The following is a 15,790-nucleotide window of genomic DNA, read 5'->3' on the forward strand; positions in this document are numbered from 1 at the left end:
ATGTGTGCCACCCATGGGCAATTTCCAGGAACAGGAACATCTATTATGAACCAAATGTTTTCTGGAACTTCTAAGTGAACCATTAATCTACTGGGAGCAACTTGGCTCTCTTCTAAGTTCTCTGGAGGATCAAATGAAAGAGAATTCTTCCTAAATCACAGCCTAGCAACAAGAATGAACAAAGTGGACTTCATCAATCTTGGACCCAGGAATCACTGCAACACTTTTTCATGCCAACTTATATTTTTAATAATCTTTATTGCCTTTCTGATTTAAATCATAGGATATATTCATTACAAAACTTGAAAGTCACATAGGCACAGAAGGAAAATACAGACTATATATATATATCTCTCTCCACTTTATTACGAAGGCTTTCAGAGAAAAGTTGGATAGTACAATGAACATATGTAGGCTCCACCTAGATTCAATAAATGGGTAACTTCATCTTTTTCTTCCTGTATTGTGTATTTTGCTGAGCCATTTAAAAGTTGTTATGAAGCTTCATCCCTAATATTTGAAGAATAAAGACACTGGCCTACAAAAGTACAAGGACGTTACCATACCTAAAAAAATACTTCCATGACCACATCCCATTTCCAATTGTCACAAGAATTGCTAAAGTCACGTATGTTGAACTTGAGTTCGAGAACATCCCACATTCTGTACTTGTCCGTTTCTTCCTACTGTTTAGCTTGCTCCTCTTACCACCACCCCCCATTTCCTGCCAGCTGGAAGTTACGTCTAGATGCTGCATTAGGTTCAGGTTAACATGGTTTTTGTCTCCGTGCTGCTGAGTCTATCATCTCATTGGGAAGCACACGTCCCGTGGTCCCGTTCCTGATGCCAGGTCTGAGTAGGCAATTACAGTGGTGACAAGACCAGCACATGGTCAAAAGCTGATTTTATCTTTTTTTCCCTTCTGCGAGTTCTCTGTACAGCAACACTTGAGCACCGTAAAGATTCTGTTCCTCAACAACTTTTTACGAAAGGTTTTGGCATCCACTGATGTCTGCTTGGTTAAAGGGTCAGGCTCTATGTCAAAACACCAAGTCCTCTCATGCATGCCAAGTATGCAGTACACAGACTGATCTTTGGGACGATAGACTAGATGGTAAACCTGAATCACCAGACTGTTCCCATTAAGGCTGGAAGATGGTTTTCAGACTGTATTTCAGGACAGAGCTGCTGGGGAAAGGCCCCTGACGAGTTCTGCCTCTAGCTCCCCAACTGAGAAGACAACTTGCACAGGAGAACCACCAATACCAGGCCACATCTAAAGTGTCTCCATGCTCCAGGGGTGTGAAGGCAGCTTGGATCTGCTCAGTCTAGTGGGTCCCTTGCATTGGACCTGCCTTGCTGATAAACCCTGATTTTATAGAAACAGGTACAAAATGGACAGAACTTGCTGGAAAAGGTAGTTATAAGAGTTGTTGCAGAGGTTAAAAAAAAAAAAAAAAACCACTGGTCTCCCAAAACAGAAACCTCTCACTCTACAGGTCAGACTGGCACTTACTGCCATGTACATATAAATGGAAAAGAATAAAAGAAATATATAAAATGCTGGAAAAATACATTGATAATGAAGTCTAAAAGGGTAGTATGAGGTTTTAGGAATGGAATTTCAAAATTGAACATGATCACCAGTGACCAACCAGTTAACCGAAACATTTCTGAGAGGTGGATTTCCAGAATATTTCATTATCGTCTGTTACAGTTTTATAATTTTGAGACTTTTTTTTCCCCTGGAGGAAAATGGAACATCTTGTAAGACTCTAAAGGCAAAGAGAACCTCATACACTCATACAGTTGTAGGTGGGGATTCAGCTAGCTCAGTGCTGTATCTGAAGGCTGGAAGTCAGTCCATCCTGCAGGCATCAAGCGGCAGGCTCCTGAGGGCGGAGTCTTGTTCAACATGATTTTTCTGAAGGCTTTGATTACATGCTGAATTTACAAATGATACAAAACAAGGAGTAAGAGTTAATAACCTAGATGGCAGAGTAAGAACTATACAAAGGAGAACAAAATGATGAACCAGTAACTTGAAATTTAATCGACTGCAGCCAAAACCACCGAAGGTCGGGGTATAGAATGGGGGAAAACAACTCCAGGGGTTTCTGTTATCTAAAAACTCAAGGCACATCTGTGTGAGGAGAGTACCGCCTAAGGGCCAAGGTCCTCTGAGGCCAGCGGCAGAGACAGGGATGCTGCTCCATCCAGCGCTGGTCTGGCCACATATATAGGCTGGAGTTGGGCCCTAAATGGTACACACTCAAGAAGGGACTCTGATGAATTGAGGGTGGGGGGGGGGGGTAGGTGGGGAGGGGCAACCCAGAGAAGACTGTAGAATAAAGAAGACTCTCCCCTGCTCTGGAATCTCAAATCCAAGGTTCTAAGTTCCTGGGGCTGGGCAAAGATCACTTAATGTTCTCAACAGAAGGCCAGTTGTTTACAATCCAAACTTAAAAAGCAACACTGCCATTTAAAGTTTTATTTTAGAAAGTACTCATCTATGGCAAACAGTGGAGATCATTTAACCTTCATATCCATTAGGAGTTAAGTTTTTAGAAGGAAAGAATTTAGCATGCCTGCAGTAATATATAAACCCACTAAGGCAGCAGAAACGTGAACTATGCAGGCATGTATAACAAGTATGCAGATGCCATTTATTTGGTCCATAAGTACAGTATAGTCGTATTTGAGTTCTACAAAACATCAAATATAAATAACCTGAAACTGTAACAATACACAAAATTGGCTTCTTACACAGACACACCAGGCAGTACAAGCTGAAAACTTGAGTAAATTAACATTGTTTTACAGTAATATACATAGTGCCAGGTAACATTTAAAAACACGTTTCAATGCATAGCACTTGATACTTCTTTGAATCTGTTTCAGTCAGTTAAGAGTATGAAAAATGGTTAGATCTAGGCTAAAAATAATTCTTCTTCTAACCAAAAATAAAGGCATAATATTTATAACCAGGTATCAACTTTACTAAACCACAATATTTTAAAACTGTTAAATGATACCTAAGGGTATTTACATTAAAAAGGCAACATGCATTGTGTTGTTTCATCTCATGACTGGTTATGCACACACTTTGTTCAAAGGGCTTTAAAACTATATTCCTACTTTCAATACCGCATACCGCAATGTTTCTAATTGTTCTAGCAAAATGAATGCTTTCCAAAGGAGCAGAATCATCTTCGAGTCACTGGTGTCAATTTTTTCCCTTTGGAACAAAGGACGTAACAAATAACCTGGTTCTGCCCAGATGACCTACTGCAGTAAGAGGGTCCTGTTTAGAGGCAGCTGTTCAATCTAATGCTATCACATCATCAAGCTCTTCTGTGTGTTCTGTGCGGGACCTCTTTGCACTGATATTCTCTTTCTCATCTAATTTCCTCTTGCGACTTCTCTCTTCTTCACTGATGTCAGCATTATTTGAAGGACCTTCTTCATCTGAATCAACTATGAGCACATCATCTTGCTCTTGTGCTTATTTCAGAAAAAAGGGAAAAATGGTTAAAAGTGGAGTGGGAGTTACTAGTGATTCACTAATATTTTATGAAAGTGAAAAGCTGGCATTTTTAATATATACCAAACTTAAGAATGGTAGGCCACCCGTAGGGAATCTTCACTTTACACATTACACCTCTCTGTACTGTTTTAATGTTTTCTGTAACAAGCACCTACTTGTTTTCTAATCTAAACAAACAAAAAAAACACTGTAACAAGCATTATAGAACTCAAATTATCATAGCTCCTTGTTTCTATTTCTCCAACAGAAAAGGGGAAGGTGCATATCCTAATACTGGTAGTGGTGGTAATAATAATAATAATAAAACAACAACAACAACATATATATAGCACTTACAATGTGCCAGGAACTGTTCTGAGCACTTTGCATATAACAACTCATTTAATCATCACAACAACCCTATAAAGAAGATAACATTATTATCCGTTTTCCAGAAAAGGAAACTGACGTACAGAGATTGACTTGCCCAAGGTCATACAATAGCAGAAGATGAGGCCAGGACTCAAATCCACGCAGTGGGCTCTACAGTGCATGCTCTTAACCTTACAGTACAGTTGGTTTCATGAACCACCCCCACCCCATCCTCCATCCCCACCAAAGCAAAAGCAGAGTACCTACCTATCTTACTCATTGCTATAGCCTCCCAAACCAACCCACAGTAAGGGATCAGTGAATGCACATTTTAATTTATGGTTTCTGAAAAACTACCAAAGTCCCTTCCTTACAGGAGAATGAAAGACTTTTTCTATTTTTGGAGGGGAAGAAAGGTCATGGCTCACAGGTGGACTACGCTCTAGCTAGTCTCAAAGTCTATCTTTAAAAAGTTCTCAGAGAACATAAGAACCAAGAACAACCATATTCCAAAGAACACCAAAGACACAGGGTTAAAGAAATGGAAACAGAGAAGTAGAAATTTAATTTCCTGAGTAAAGAATGAAGGGAGGCTGCTGTGGGATGCAGGTCGATAGGAAACATCCAAATCTGAGCACACAGCAAAGCACCAAGCACTAGCACTGACTGTGCAGGGAAACAGCCTCTGATGCACTTTACCAAAGTCATAACAGTTCCGAGAAAACTGTGAAATGCTTAATTCTCCATTTACAGCATCTGTTCACTCAAAATAGTCAGATGCATCAATTTGTTTCCCCTAAATAAAACAGGCATACGAAATCCAAAACTACTATGAAAAATGAAGTTTCTTCATGCACTAGTACACTCTAACATTTCCAGTTGTAAAAACCCACTAACAAAAAAGAACAGTTCCTATTTTCCATAAGAATTTCCCCTAGACTTAAATATGTTCATGGTTCATACATACAAAAGCTCTATTAAAACAATGCCAAATCAATACACACCTCTAACAGTCCTGTGGATTTGTTTTATGGTCTTATTTGTAAAATAATCCATTTGTTTCTACATAATGACTTGCTTGCTTGGTGGGTAATTAAAGTGCTGGCTGGCTGGGGCCGTGACTCACCAGTGGACGTGGAAGGTTGAGCTCCATCGTCACTGCCATTAGTTATGCTTTTGGCAGCATCTTCAGCTTGTTTGGGCCCCACTTTTTCTGGGGCATCACCAACAACTTCAAATTCAATATCCTTCCCTAGGTCCTCACTGTAAAAGAATGACACAATGTAAAACTGGACCACCATGACTATAGAAGATAGCAAAGGCACACCAGAAAGACACTGTTAAGCTCTAAGTGCATGTACTATGTACACACCAAATATACGGATCCTGATTTTCAAAGAGCTAATAAAACAAAAATTATAGACTGCACGTTAACAAATTTTAGTGAAATTCAAAACTCTCAGATGGCCAGTACCATTGCCCCTTCAGATCAAGAAAAAGATTTTTAAAATAGTATTATGTAACTTTTACTGGTAGAGCAGAAAATGAAATTCAGAACTCCGCAACCCAATATATCTTTTAGGCATTATTTCTTCGGCTACTATGTTTAAAGATTCTATATATTCCACTCTGATCTTAACCAGAGTAATTTGGTGTTTTAGGAATAGGGCGGTTACATGGACTCTGGGTTTCCCCCCCATCTTTACAGGCAGCACCCTGCTTTTGTAATGAGTTCCCAAAAACATGTATGAAAGTTTAATGCATGAAAGTCAAGCAAAAGACTTACATGTTTTAAGGGGGGGTTCTGTTCCCAGAGAGCTAAAAAATACGATAAAAAAAACCCTAATTATGCCTCCTCTTTAGACACCATCTGATATATTTCCATTTTATTGTAACATGTCCTTCCATTGTTTTTTTCTTGTATAATTGAACACAAGCACACCATTGGTATCCAACGGCGTTCGAGGCTAGAGATCACTCCCAAGCCATATCAGTCTTTGACTCCATTGTCTAACTTTATGAAACTTTTTTCTTTTAAAATTTTTATTTATTTAATAGAGAGAAAGAGCACAAGCAAGGGGAGTGGCAGAGGGAGAAGGAGAAGCAGACTCCCCGCTGAGCTCAATCCCAGGACCTGGGACCATGACCTAAGCAGAAGGCAGATGTTCAACCAGCTGCGCCACGAGGATGCCTAGCTTTGTAAAATGCAGTACTTACTACCAATAACTCACATTCAGTCTTTCTTGTATATTTATATTTTTTATAAACCAAGTATATAAAATATGATATCCTCCAAACAGCTACACATTCTTTAAATTCATAGATGGCAACATTAGCCAAACAAGTGGATGCAGGTAGCAACCCCTTTCCTGTTGGTTAGATGGTATCCAAAAGTCCTAAGTCAGGGTGTAGTTAAGGTGTACCAACGGGAACATAACACAAAAAAAATGCACCTTATTCAACAGCTAACCACATCAAAATGGAGGACCATCTGTATTTTAACTGTTACATATATATGCAAACATTCTGTAAAGCAAGAATACGAATGCTTTTTTATAAAATGGGCAAGACATTAAATCAAATAAAAAAAAACAAATGATTCAATAATCTCTATAGGATAATCTTAAAATGTCTTGTTATTGTTACAGATCACAAACGAAATATTTGTTTTACTGGACAAAGATTTCTTTCTTCTGAGAAATCTTTAAAATAATTAAAGTTTTTATTTTAGTTTTGCCTATCCCTTCTGTTTCTGAATTCTCAGATTCTTCTATAGGTCAAGCATCAGGGAACTTAGCAGCCAACTCAAGCAAATATATTGTGTGGTTTCAAATGAAGAGTAGGGCTTAACGGTAAGAAAACTTTTTTTCTCTACTTTACGTTTTTATATTCAGATAATTTATTACACTTAAATATATTATCAATAGTTCCTACCTATGAAGGATGTTGATCAATAAAGTGTAGTCCTGAAGGAAGTCATCTGCTTGAAGCCGGCTCCCATTTCTAATTCCAAATTCTGACAGCTTTTTGTGATTATTAGCTAAGAAATTGGAAAGGAATTTAGATATTTCAGTTATAGATTTCCATGGAGCAGTCACATTAGTTTTAAAAAGATTAAACTCCTATTATAAACTGAATTGTGTCACCCACTCAAAATTCCTATGTTGAAGCCCTAACCCCAGTACCTCAGAATGTGACAGTATTTGGAAACAGTGCCTTCTTTTTGAATAGGTAATTAAGTTATAATGAGGCTATTAGGGTTGGCCCTAATCCAATCTAAGTGGAATCCTTGTAAGAAGCCAAGGAGACCTCAAGAGAAACCAAACCTGCGCACATTTTGATCTTACAACCTGTAGCCTCCAGCATCATGAGAAAATAAATTTGTTATTTAAGTCACTCTGTGTATTTCTGAATGGTGGCCCAAGCAAACTAATCCACTAAAATATTAGGCACTTAAAAATTCAGCCCTGAGTGAATATTCAACTACTAAAACTGCTTCAAAAGAACCAAACTGTAAGAAGTTCTGACAACATTCTCCCATTCAAACCAAATTATTCTGGACTCCTAGGGGAGTCAAAGACAACTTTTAGTGTTGTTCAAAATATAGTCTACTTGCAGAGAGGTTATCCACAACAACTTAAAAAACTACTTTTCCGCAAATTTTAAAATTCAGAAATAGGAGACAACTTTGTTGATTTGAATGGATTTCCATTTCTCAACATGAATTTTCAACATTTCTCAACAACAAGCCTATGGGACCTCCCAAAAATAATCACTCCAATCTGGTTTCAGCTTCCACATGTCATTTCTGGTTCATGTGAATATTTCTGCTTCATGCAGCACAGTCCCTAACACCCACTAGCACTGAATAAACCTTTGATCCATGGTTTATAGATACTTCAATGAAGAACAATTCCTTGAATCAAACTTTTGATGTCCACACCACCTCACCCTCCCTATTCTTGGGTCTTTCTGCCTTAATTATCCTTTCTCTCCTGCCTGTTCAAATGTTCCTCTCCCTGGACCAGTAAAAGTACTCAGGTATCATTTACAAAACTGCTTCCTCAGTTTGCTCTCAATTTCACCCCCTCATTACCAGAGTGCACTTTATTAAACATCTGCTCTGTGAGGGACACACACCGTATAGAACCTGCTGACCTATGTAGTGTGTGGCACATACTAAGTAGACTGTATTTTAAATTCTAGTTATCCATCATTAAATTTATGTGATTCTCTATATAATCTAATAATGCTTTATTTTTTTGTTGCTTATAAGGAAAATGCTTAGAAAGAATCCTCCCTACTTGACCCTGAAACCCAGAAACTACTGAGTTTCTAATTTTACAGATTTCTTTTTTAAGTAAACTCTATGCCTAATGTGGGGCTCAAATTCGTGACTCTGAGATTGAGAACTGCATGCTCTACTGAGTCAGTGGGGTACCCCTACAGATTGATTTTTCTTATTTTAACTTTTTAAGCTACCTGAGACGCCTTCAGAGAATGATAGCTCCTACCCAAGAGTTAATCTTCAAGCCCTTTCACACATTCCCCTCTCAACACTAACTCCTCAGACCCAACATGTCTGAAAGAGAAGCAGTTACTATGCGTTCTATTCTGGTCAATTAGCATATCATCTCTGAAGCCAGAGTCCTGTGATAGTCCTCATCTGCCCAACAATGCTATTTCTCCTCACCTGGCCCCTAAACTCTGACTGTAAATTTCAACTCTTTCATTTGCTTTTGCCTTAGTAAACATCCCTCATTACTTTCATTTTTTCTTCCTATAATACATTACTTCCCTGCTTATAAACTCTGGTGGGAGCATGGCCCTGGGGGACGGGACGGCAAACAATGTCACCAGCATGGCACAGGAAGCCCTCCAGCTGTGCCACCACTGCCAACCAGACAGCACTCCACTTTCCAGTAAAATAAGTAACTGGCGATTCCAAAATTGTTTCACTAGTTCACACATTTATTTATAAAGGCTGCCGATTCTGCCCAAATGCAGTCATTCCTTTCTCTGCCCAGAGCACCTTTCCATCTAAGAACTGACCCAGAGTCCTTTCTCATGTGACCCCTCTCCTCTTCTCACAAGGCTTCAATTCCTACCTTATATGCTCTCTTCCTATAGTCAGACTGTATTACACCCACTTGATCATCTCTCCTCTCCTTCCAGGCTATAGAGTACCTCAAGACAGGGACCACTGTCTTCCTTATTCATTCTTGAATCATAAACACCTAGGACCATATTTATAACACAGAAGGACACAAAAATATTTGAATATATGTTCTCTCCCTCAGTAGCACATGTATTTTGTAGAGAAGGGCCAGTTCAGTCACTTGAGATTCTTGGCCAGTTTCCATTTTTAAAGTCCTAGCATCTGTGAAGGTGCTTCGGTGGCTGTTGGTTAAACATCTGCCTTCGCCTCAGGTCATGATCCCAAGGGCTTGCCTGGGATCGAGCCCCATGCCCGGCTCCCTGCTCAACAGGGATTTTGCTTCTTCTACCTCTGTCTGTTCCTCCCCACCTGCCCAGCTGTGCCCTAATAGATTAAAAAAACCAAAAACCCAAAAAAACCCTTTAAAGTCCTAGCACTTGAAAGAGCTGGTCAGTACCAGAGAACCAAGGGGAGAATATATAGTCACAAACTTTCTGTGAGTAAAGACAGCCGAGCCGGCTAAAATGGGGTGTTAAATATATTCAACCAGATACTTAGAATAAACCTATGCAAAACATGGCCTTGAACAAGTTCTTGACAAAAAACTATAGTCAAGAAGAATCCTGACACTAAGTTTTAATGTAAAAGCTCGACATTTGAATAACCCCATTGGAATCTGGCAAACTGTCCTGAATAAATAATCAATGAACAAATGTGTGAATACACACATCACACATTTGGGGAAAACACTCAGATTTTCAAAGTAATGGTACACTGATAAAATTGTGGATGTGGTGAAATCAACTCAAGTGATAGCCCAAGGAAATGAGCTGCTAAAGTGACCGAAGAGGTAAGGAAACTTAGGCTAAGTCTAATCAAACTGACCAGTGCAGTCTGAAGGGGACATAATTATTATCAGTTCTTTTTTTTTTTAAGATTTTATTTATTTATTCATGAGACACACACACAGAAAGAGAGAGAGAGAGAGAGAGGTAGAGACACAGGCAGATGGAGAAGCAAGCTCCATGCAGGGAGCTGGATGTGGGACTCGGTCCCGCGACTCCAGGATCACGCCCTATACCAAAGGCAGGCGCTAAACCGCTGAGCCACCCAGGGATCCCTAATTATTATCAGTTCTAAGCTTAAACAGAATCAAATGCATCGCACTTTGTACAACAAATGCATTAAACAAGATGACCTGTTTAAACTAGTTTTTTTTTTTTTTTTGAAGATTTATTTATTTTAGAGAGACAGAGAACACAAGTGGGAGGGGCAGAGGGAGAGAGAATCCCAAGCTGACTCTGCTGAGTACAGAGCCTGACACAGGGCTGGATCCCATAATCTCAGGCTCGATCCCTCAACCCCAGGATCATGACCTGAGCCAAAAACAAGAACTAGACACTTAACAGACCACACCACCTAAGTGCCCCGACCTGCCTGAACTTTTGAAAAAGAAAGCCTAAAACAAAAGTGGGCACGGATTTTCAGCATTACTTTCTGCTCTATAGCGGTCTATGAAGGCTTCTCTGCTCTTGGACAAAACACCTAATAGCATTAAATTATCCTTCCTACCTTAATAGCCAGAGCAATCTTCACATTACTAATTTAGCTCCCAGGATCCATGAGACAGGCAAGATGGTTCCTTGTTCATGGTCACTATAAACCTAACCATTCACAGGGTTCCTGACAGTGCCTGAGATACCCTGACAACATGGGAGTCCTCAAATCTGAAAATGTGGTGATCCCAGCAAGGCAGTGCCACCTTGGAAGAGCACTTCCATGACCAAATATTGCCCCTTTCAGCTGTGATACCAAGTAATGTGTACCGTAAACAGACAAACTAATGTTACTTCTTCATGTACAGTTTCCATCCAATGAGGGGAGTGAATAAACGCAATGTATTAATACCTTCTGTCTCTCCCTCTTCTGAAGATATTAGGATTGTTCCTTTCCCATCTTCAATTTGGACATCTGGTGCTACCATAGCAAATTTTTCTTTCACTATCTATAAAGAAAAAAGATTCAAAATATTAATATATATAGCTAAAAATCATAAAAAAACAAAAAACTGACATTTTTTCCACAAAGGCTCCTACTTTCCCCTTCCATTGAAAGGGGCAAAGGTGTTCTTTAAGATACCCCAGGGCATGCAGGAAAGCACTAGAAATTCACCCAATTACTCCATGCCCGTGTTTGCCTACCTTCTATCCCCACATTTGACCACTGATAAAGTTCAGATAAAACTTGCTCCAAATGGGCCGTTGTGAACTCTTAATTAGCCCTTCGTATTTTGTCCTGCCCTACAGATCAGGTACTGAGCTAGACACTTAGTCTCTATACCAATCCTGTATTTGCACATTTTGTAGATGGAAAATTTATAAAAAAACTGATACTTAAAAAAAAAAAAAACTGATACTTGATAGTATTCCGCTTCCCAAGTTCCATCTCAAATTCATTCATTCATTCATTCATTCATTCATTCATTCATTTTTAAAGATTTTATTTATTCACAAGAGACACCCAGACAGAGAGAGAGGCAGAGACATAGACAGAGGGGGAAGCAGGTTCCTCACAGGGAGCCCTAGGCGGGACTTGCCCTGGACTGGGATCATGTCCTGAGCCAAAGGCAGAGGCTCAACCTCTAAGCCACCCAAGTGTCCCTCCATCTCTCTTTAAATTTCAAGATAGGAGTGATAATCATCTGTAAAATCCTACCTGTTCTTTAAAAAAAAAAAAAGGATGAATTCTCTAAAGGTCTGATTATCCTACAAATAGTGGGATTGCTTTTAAGCTCAAGAATGAGTACATACAAACTACAATTATTTTCTAAGAAAGTAGTTGGGGCACGCTTCTCCATCAAAACACAAGCACAAATCAATCTGTCCCATTTAATCAGTTCTGGGAGAACTGGGCCACAAGAGTCTACTGCACCTGTGTCATATAAATATGAAACACGATGATGGATGTTATCAGAGAACAATCTGAAGTAATCCCCAAAGTGGGAAGTGGCACCCATTTGGGCCATTTATAAAGAAACTACATCTAGCCAATTTAGGAGAAACCTAAGGGCCAGATCTAATCCTAAACTTCCATTTTCCTCACTCCAGAGCTCAAATGGTGAATCCAGGTACACAAATGCAGAATTCTGTAAGAGGCCAACTTAACACACCAGAATCAGGATGATCACCAGACCATTTAAGGATACTGCTTGTCAGAGAACAGAGAATTTACACACTATCTGGGAACATAGTGTCTCTTGTTTGCCAAGAATTTGTATCACCTCTGTACCACCTATGGTGCATATTCCATCCAAATTCATCTACTCCCTTCTGGCATGTGAGGCACATACTCTGGAACCACAGACAAAAAACCAGCAGGAACTCAGATAGTAAAGCAACCTAGAATATCAGAGCAACGCACTTTAGTAGTCAGTATCTTTTGAGTAATTATGTGGGGAGAAGCAGGCTCCATGCAGGGATCCCAATGTGGGACTCGATCCCTGTTGGTTATCACACCAACACTATAAAGCAGAAGGGAACCTGGGTTTTCGGTTTTTAGGAAAGAAAAATGAACATACTTTGTGGAAGAGAACCAGTGTGTGCACTTACCTTATCCTGTAATGTGAGAACAGTCACTTTGTGGACATTCAGTCGAACAGTCACCTCTGGCTTGCTGGCACATACATAACAATTAGGGTTAGGACGATCCAGTGCACAAGGCACAAGAAGCTTCTTTCTTGGGTTTGGTTGTTTATTCAAAAAAATCTTTGGAGGAGAAAAAAAATACAAGCAGAATTCATAAATCTGAGTTACAATTTTATATATCATACAACTGAAAGTCTACCATCTTGTTTACTGTAGAGCCAATAAAAAATGACTTAAATATTCCCTTCCAGATGGCAAAAAACATAAGGAAGACCAAGACCTTCTTAAGAGCTTGATTTTCCAACTTTTCCAATTAGCTACCACGTCAAAGGCTATGCTTACTGAAAAGAAATCTTGTGCTCAAGACTCTGAACTTGAGTACAAACTAAATTAGTTTTTTAGCCAAGTAAGGGCCTAGCTGTACTCCTCTCTGATCTTAAATAAGCTTTTGAATGTTTTCCTAGTGGTTATCAATTTTAAGCCAACTTCTCAATAACAGCAACATATATTAATTTCTCCAATTAATGATGACACCTTCACAGATGTATGGAACCAATATACTGCCTTTCTTTTCAACTTGTCTATGATAACTACAATAATAATGTTTATATAATTACGAGAAAAAAAAATGTACCTCAGGCAGTATTAGCATCTATTTACCACCTTCCGTCCTGCCTAGTACCCAAACAAAAAAATAAAAGCCAATGCAAATTTTAAAAATTGCACCGAGGGACACCTGGGTGGCTCAGAGGTTGAGCGTCTGCCTTTGGCTCAAGTCATGATCCTGGAGACCAGGGATCGAGTCCCACATTGGGATCCTTGCATGGAGCCTGCTTCTCCCTCTGCCTGTGTCTCTGCCCCCCTCTTTCTCTGTGTCTCTCGTGAATAAATAAAACCTTAAAAAAAATAATAAAAATTGCACTGGAATTTAAGAAGGCCTCACCTCATATTACTACAAAGTTTGGTAAATACTAGCAAGATCAATACAAACCAATGTGAGAACACCACTAGAAGCAGATATATAAATTTTCATCTTGTGATGACCATGTTAAGAGTGGCACTTGCTAAGATGAACTAATTCTAACGAGGAACTCCATGGATCCCCCAAGCTTAATGAAGTAAATCCTGTAGGAAGCAGTTATTGCTGGGAGGAGGGCTCCTGTTAACAGTAGTGCTAACAGTTAGTCACTGTATTGGCAGGGCCAGAGGCAGGGTTCAATGGAGGAATAGATTTGTTTGATCTTAGGTTTCACTGGGAAGGTAACTGTACTAAGGGAAATCAACAGTCATGAAAACAAACGCTAACACTATTAACAGGCTAAGACTATTACGCCATCCTAAAATTCAGTTTATAAATGTGAACCAAAAATGCAGACATAAACATCATCAACCCAAGAGATGGACAAAGCTGAGTAGGTAAAGAAACAAGAAGGATGTCACAGGAAACAGTAGACATTTTAATAAATTCATTAATTAATATTGTCTATCAGCTCCAAGTGATGTATTCTGTAGCCACAGGACAAACTCAGTCTGTTGGAAATTAAAACACGAAGTTCTGGCAGCCCTGGTGCCTCAGCAGTTTAGTGCTGCCTTCAACCCAAGGTGTGATTCTGGAGACCCGGGATCGATTCCCACGTCAGGCTCCTTGCATGGAGTCTGCTTCTCCCTCTGCCTGTGTCTCTGCCTCTCTTTCTCTGTGTCTTTCGTGAATAAATAAAGAAAATCTAAAAAAACCCCAAACAAACAAGAAGTTCTTAAAAATTAAAAATAGGACAGTCAAAAAAGATTTAAACAGCAAATCAAATCAAGATGACAGACTGGCAATGACTCTGCATTCCTTTGTCCCAAAATTTCCTGAAAACAGAAAAAGGTTTTATTTTATAAAGATTTTATTTATTCATGAGACACAGAGACAGAGAGCGAGCGAGAGAAAAACAGAAAAAGGTTTTATTTTATAAAGATTTTATTTATTCATGAGACACAGAGACAGAGAGCGAGCGAGAGAAAAAAAGGGGGGCAGAGACACAGGCAGAGGGAGAAGCAGCCTTCCTGTAAGGAGCCCGATGTGGGACTCGATCCCAGATCCTGGGATCACACCCTGAACCAAAGGCAGAGGCTCAACCGCTGAGCCACCCAGGCGTCCCAAAAATGGATTAAGTAGGCTCCACACCTAGCATGAAACCCAATATGGGGCTTGAACTTACAACCTGAGATCAAGACCTGAGCTGAGATTAAGAGTTGGATGCTTAACTGACTGAGCCACCCAGATGCCCCAACAATAAAAGGTATTTTAAGAGTGTATCAATAATGGCACTGAAAAGTATGAGTACCATTTCAAAGGAGGTAGTTTTTAGAAAATCCTGAAAATAAAATATAATAAAAAAAAAGAAAATCCTGAAAATAAATTGGTCCTTTCATTTCAACATTATAGTAAAAAGGAGAACCTAAACAAGATCAAAAGTATTGGCTAAATGTTTTTTAAGGCAGTTTTTAAAATTTCTCAGCTGGTAAGAATGCAAACTATCTTCAAGCAAAATCAAAGTAAAAGCAGGAATCCAGAGAGAATATCCAGTGGCTTTAGTTTTAAAAAATAAACTTAGTCCATCCCTCGAGCAATGTAGGAATTTTTTTTTTTAAAGATTTTATTTATTCATTCATGAGAGATAAAGAGAGAGAAGCAGAGACACAGGCAGAGGGAGAAGCAGGTTCCTCTCAGGGAGCCTAATGCAGGACTCGATCTGCAGACCCGGGATCATGCCTTGAACTAAAGCCAGCCGCTCAACCACTGAGCCACCCAGGTATTCTGCAAGGTAGGAATTAACAGGAGACTCCTGCATAGAGCAAGGACCTGGATGGGGAGGTATGTGGAGAATAAAAGCATCTTTCCCACAAAAATAGGGGGAAAAAAAAAAAGATTTTGGCCTTGGTGCTTTGGGGAGGTAAGGGGAGGGGGGGAAGAAGAGGGAAGAACAACACGCTATCTTCCTTCACATTTCATTATGGTAAGAAAACGCTCATGAAGATTTGCTGTCTGGATATAGGAGCTGAAAAACTAAAGCTAAGAATTTATTTTATTTTTTAAAGATTTTA

General features: G+C 39.4%; 1 protein-coding gene across 1 annotated transcript in view; it reads right to left on the reverse strand.

Annotated features, from left to right (window-relative positions):
- Nucleotides 1–238: 238 nt before the first annotated feature.
- UBA2 (ubiquitin like modifier activating enzyme 2) overlaps nt 239–15,790 on the reverse strand; it is a 41,701-nt gene continuing 26,149 nt past the window's right edge. Inside the window, exons 13-17 of the mRNA XM_041744127.1 lie at nt 12,665–12,820; nt 10,965–11,061; nt 6,833–6,938; nt 5,025–5,161; nt 239–3,504 (exon numbers count right to left, since the gene is read on the reverse strand). Coding sequence (XP_041600061.1) covers nt 3,323–3,504; nt 5,025–5,161; nt 6,833–6,938; nt 10,965–11,061; nt 12,665–12,820 — 678 coding nt within the window. The 3' untranslated portion in view covers nt 239–3,322. The remainder of the gene's footprint in view (nt 3,505–5,024; nt 5,162–6,832; nt 6,939–10,964; nt 11,062–12,664; nt 12,821–15,790) is intronic.

This window comes from Vulpes lagopus, chromosome 2 (genome assembly GCF_018345385.1).
Source record: "Vulpes lagopus strain Blue_001 chromosome 2, ASM1834538v1, whole genome shotgun sequence".
Lineage (NCBI taxonomy): Eukaryota > Metazoa > Chordata > Mammalia > Carnivora > Canidae > Vulpes > Vulpes lagopus.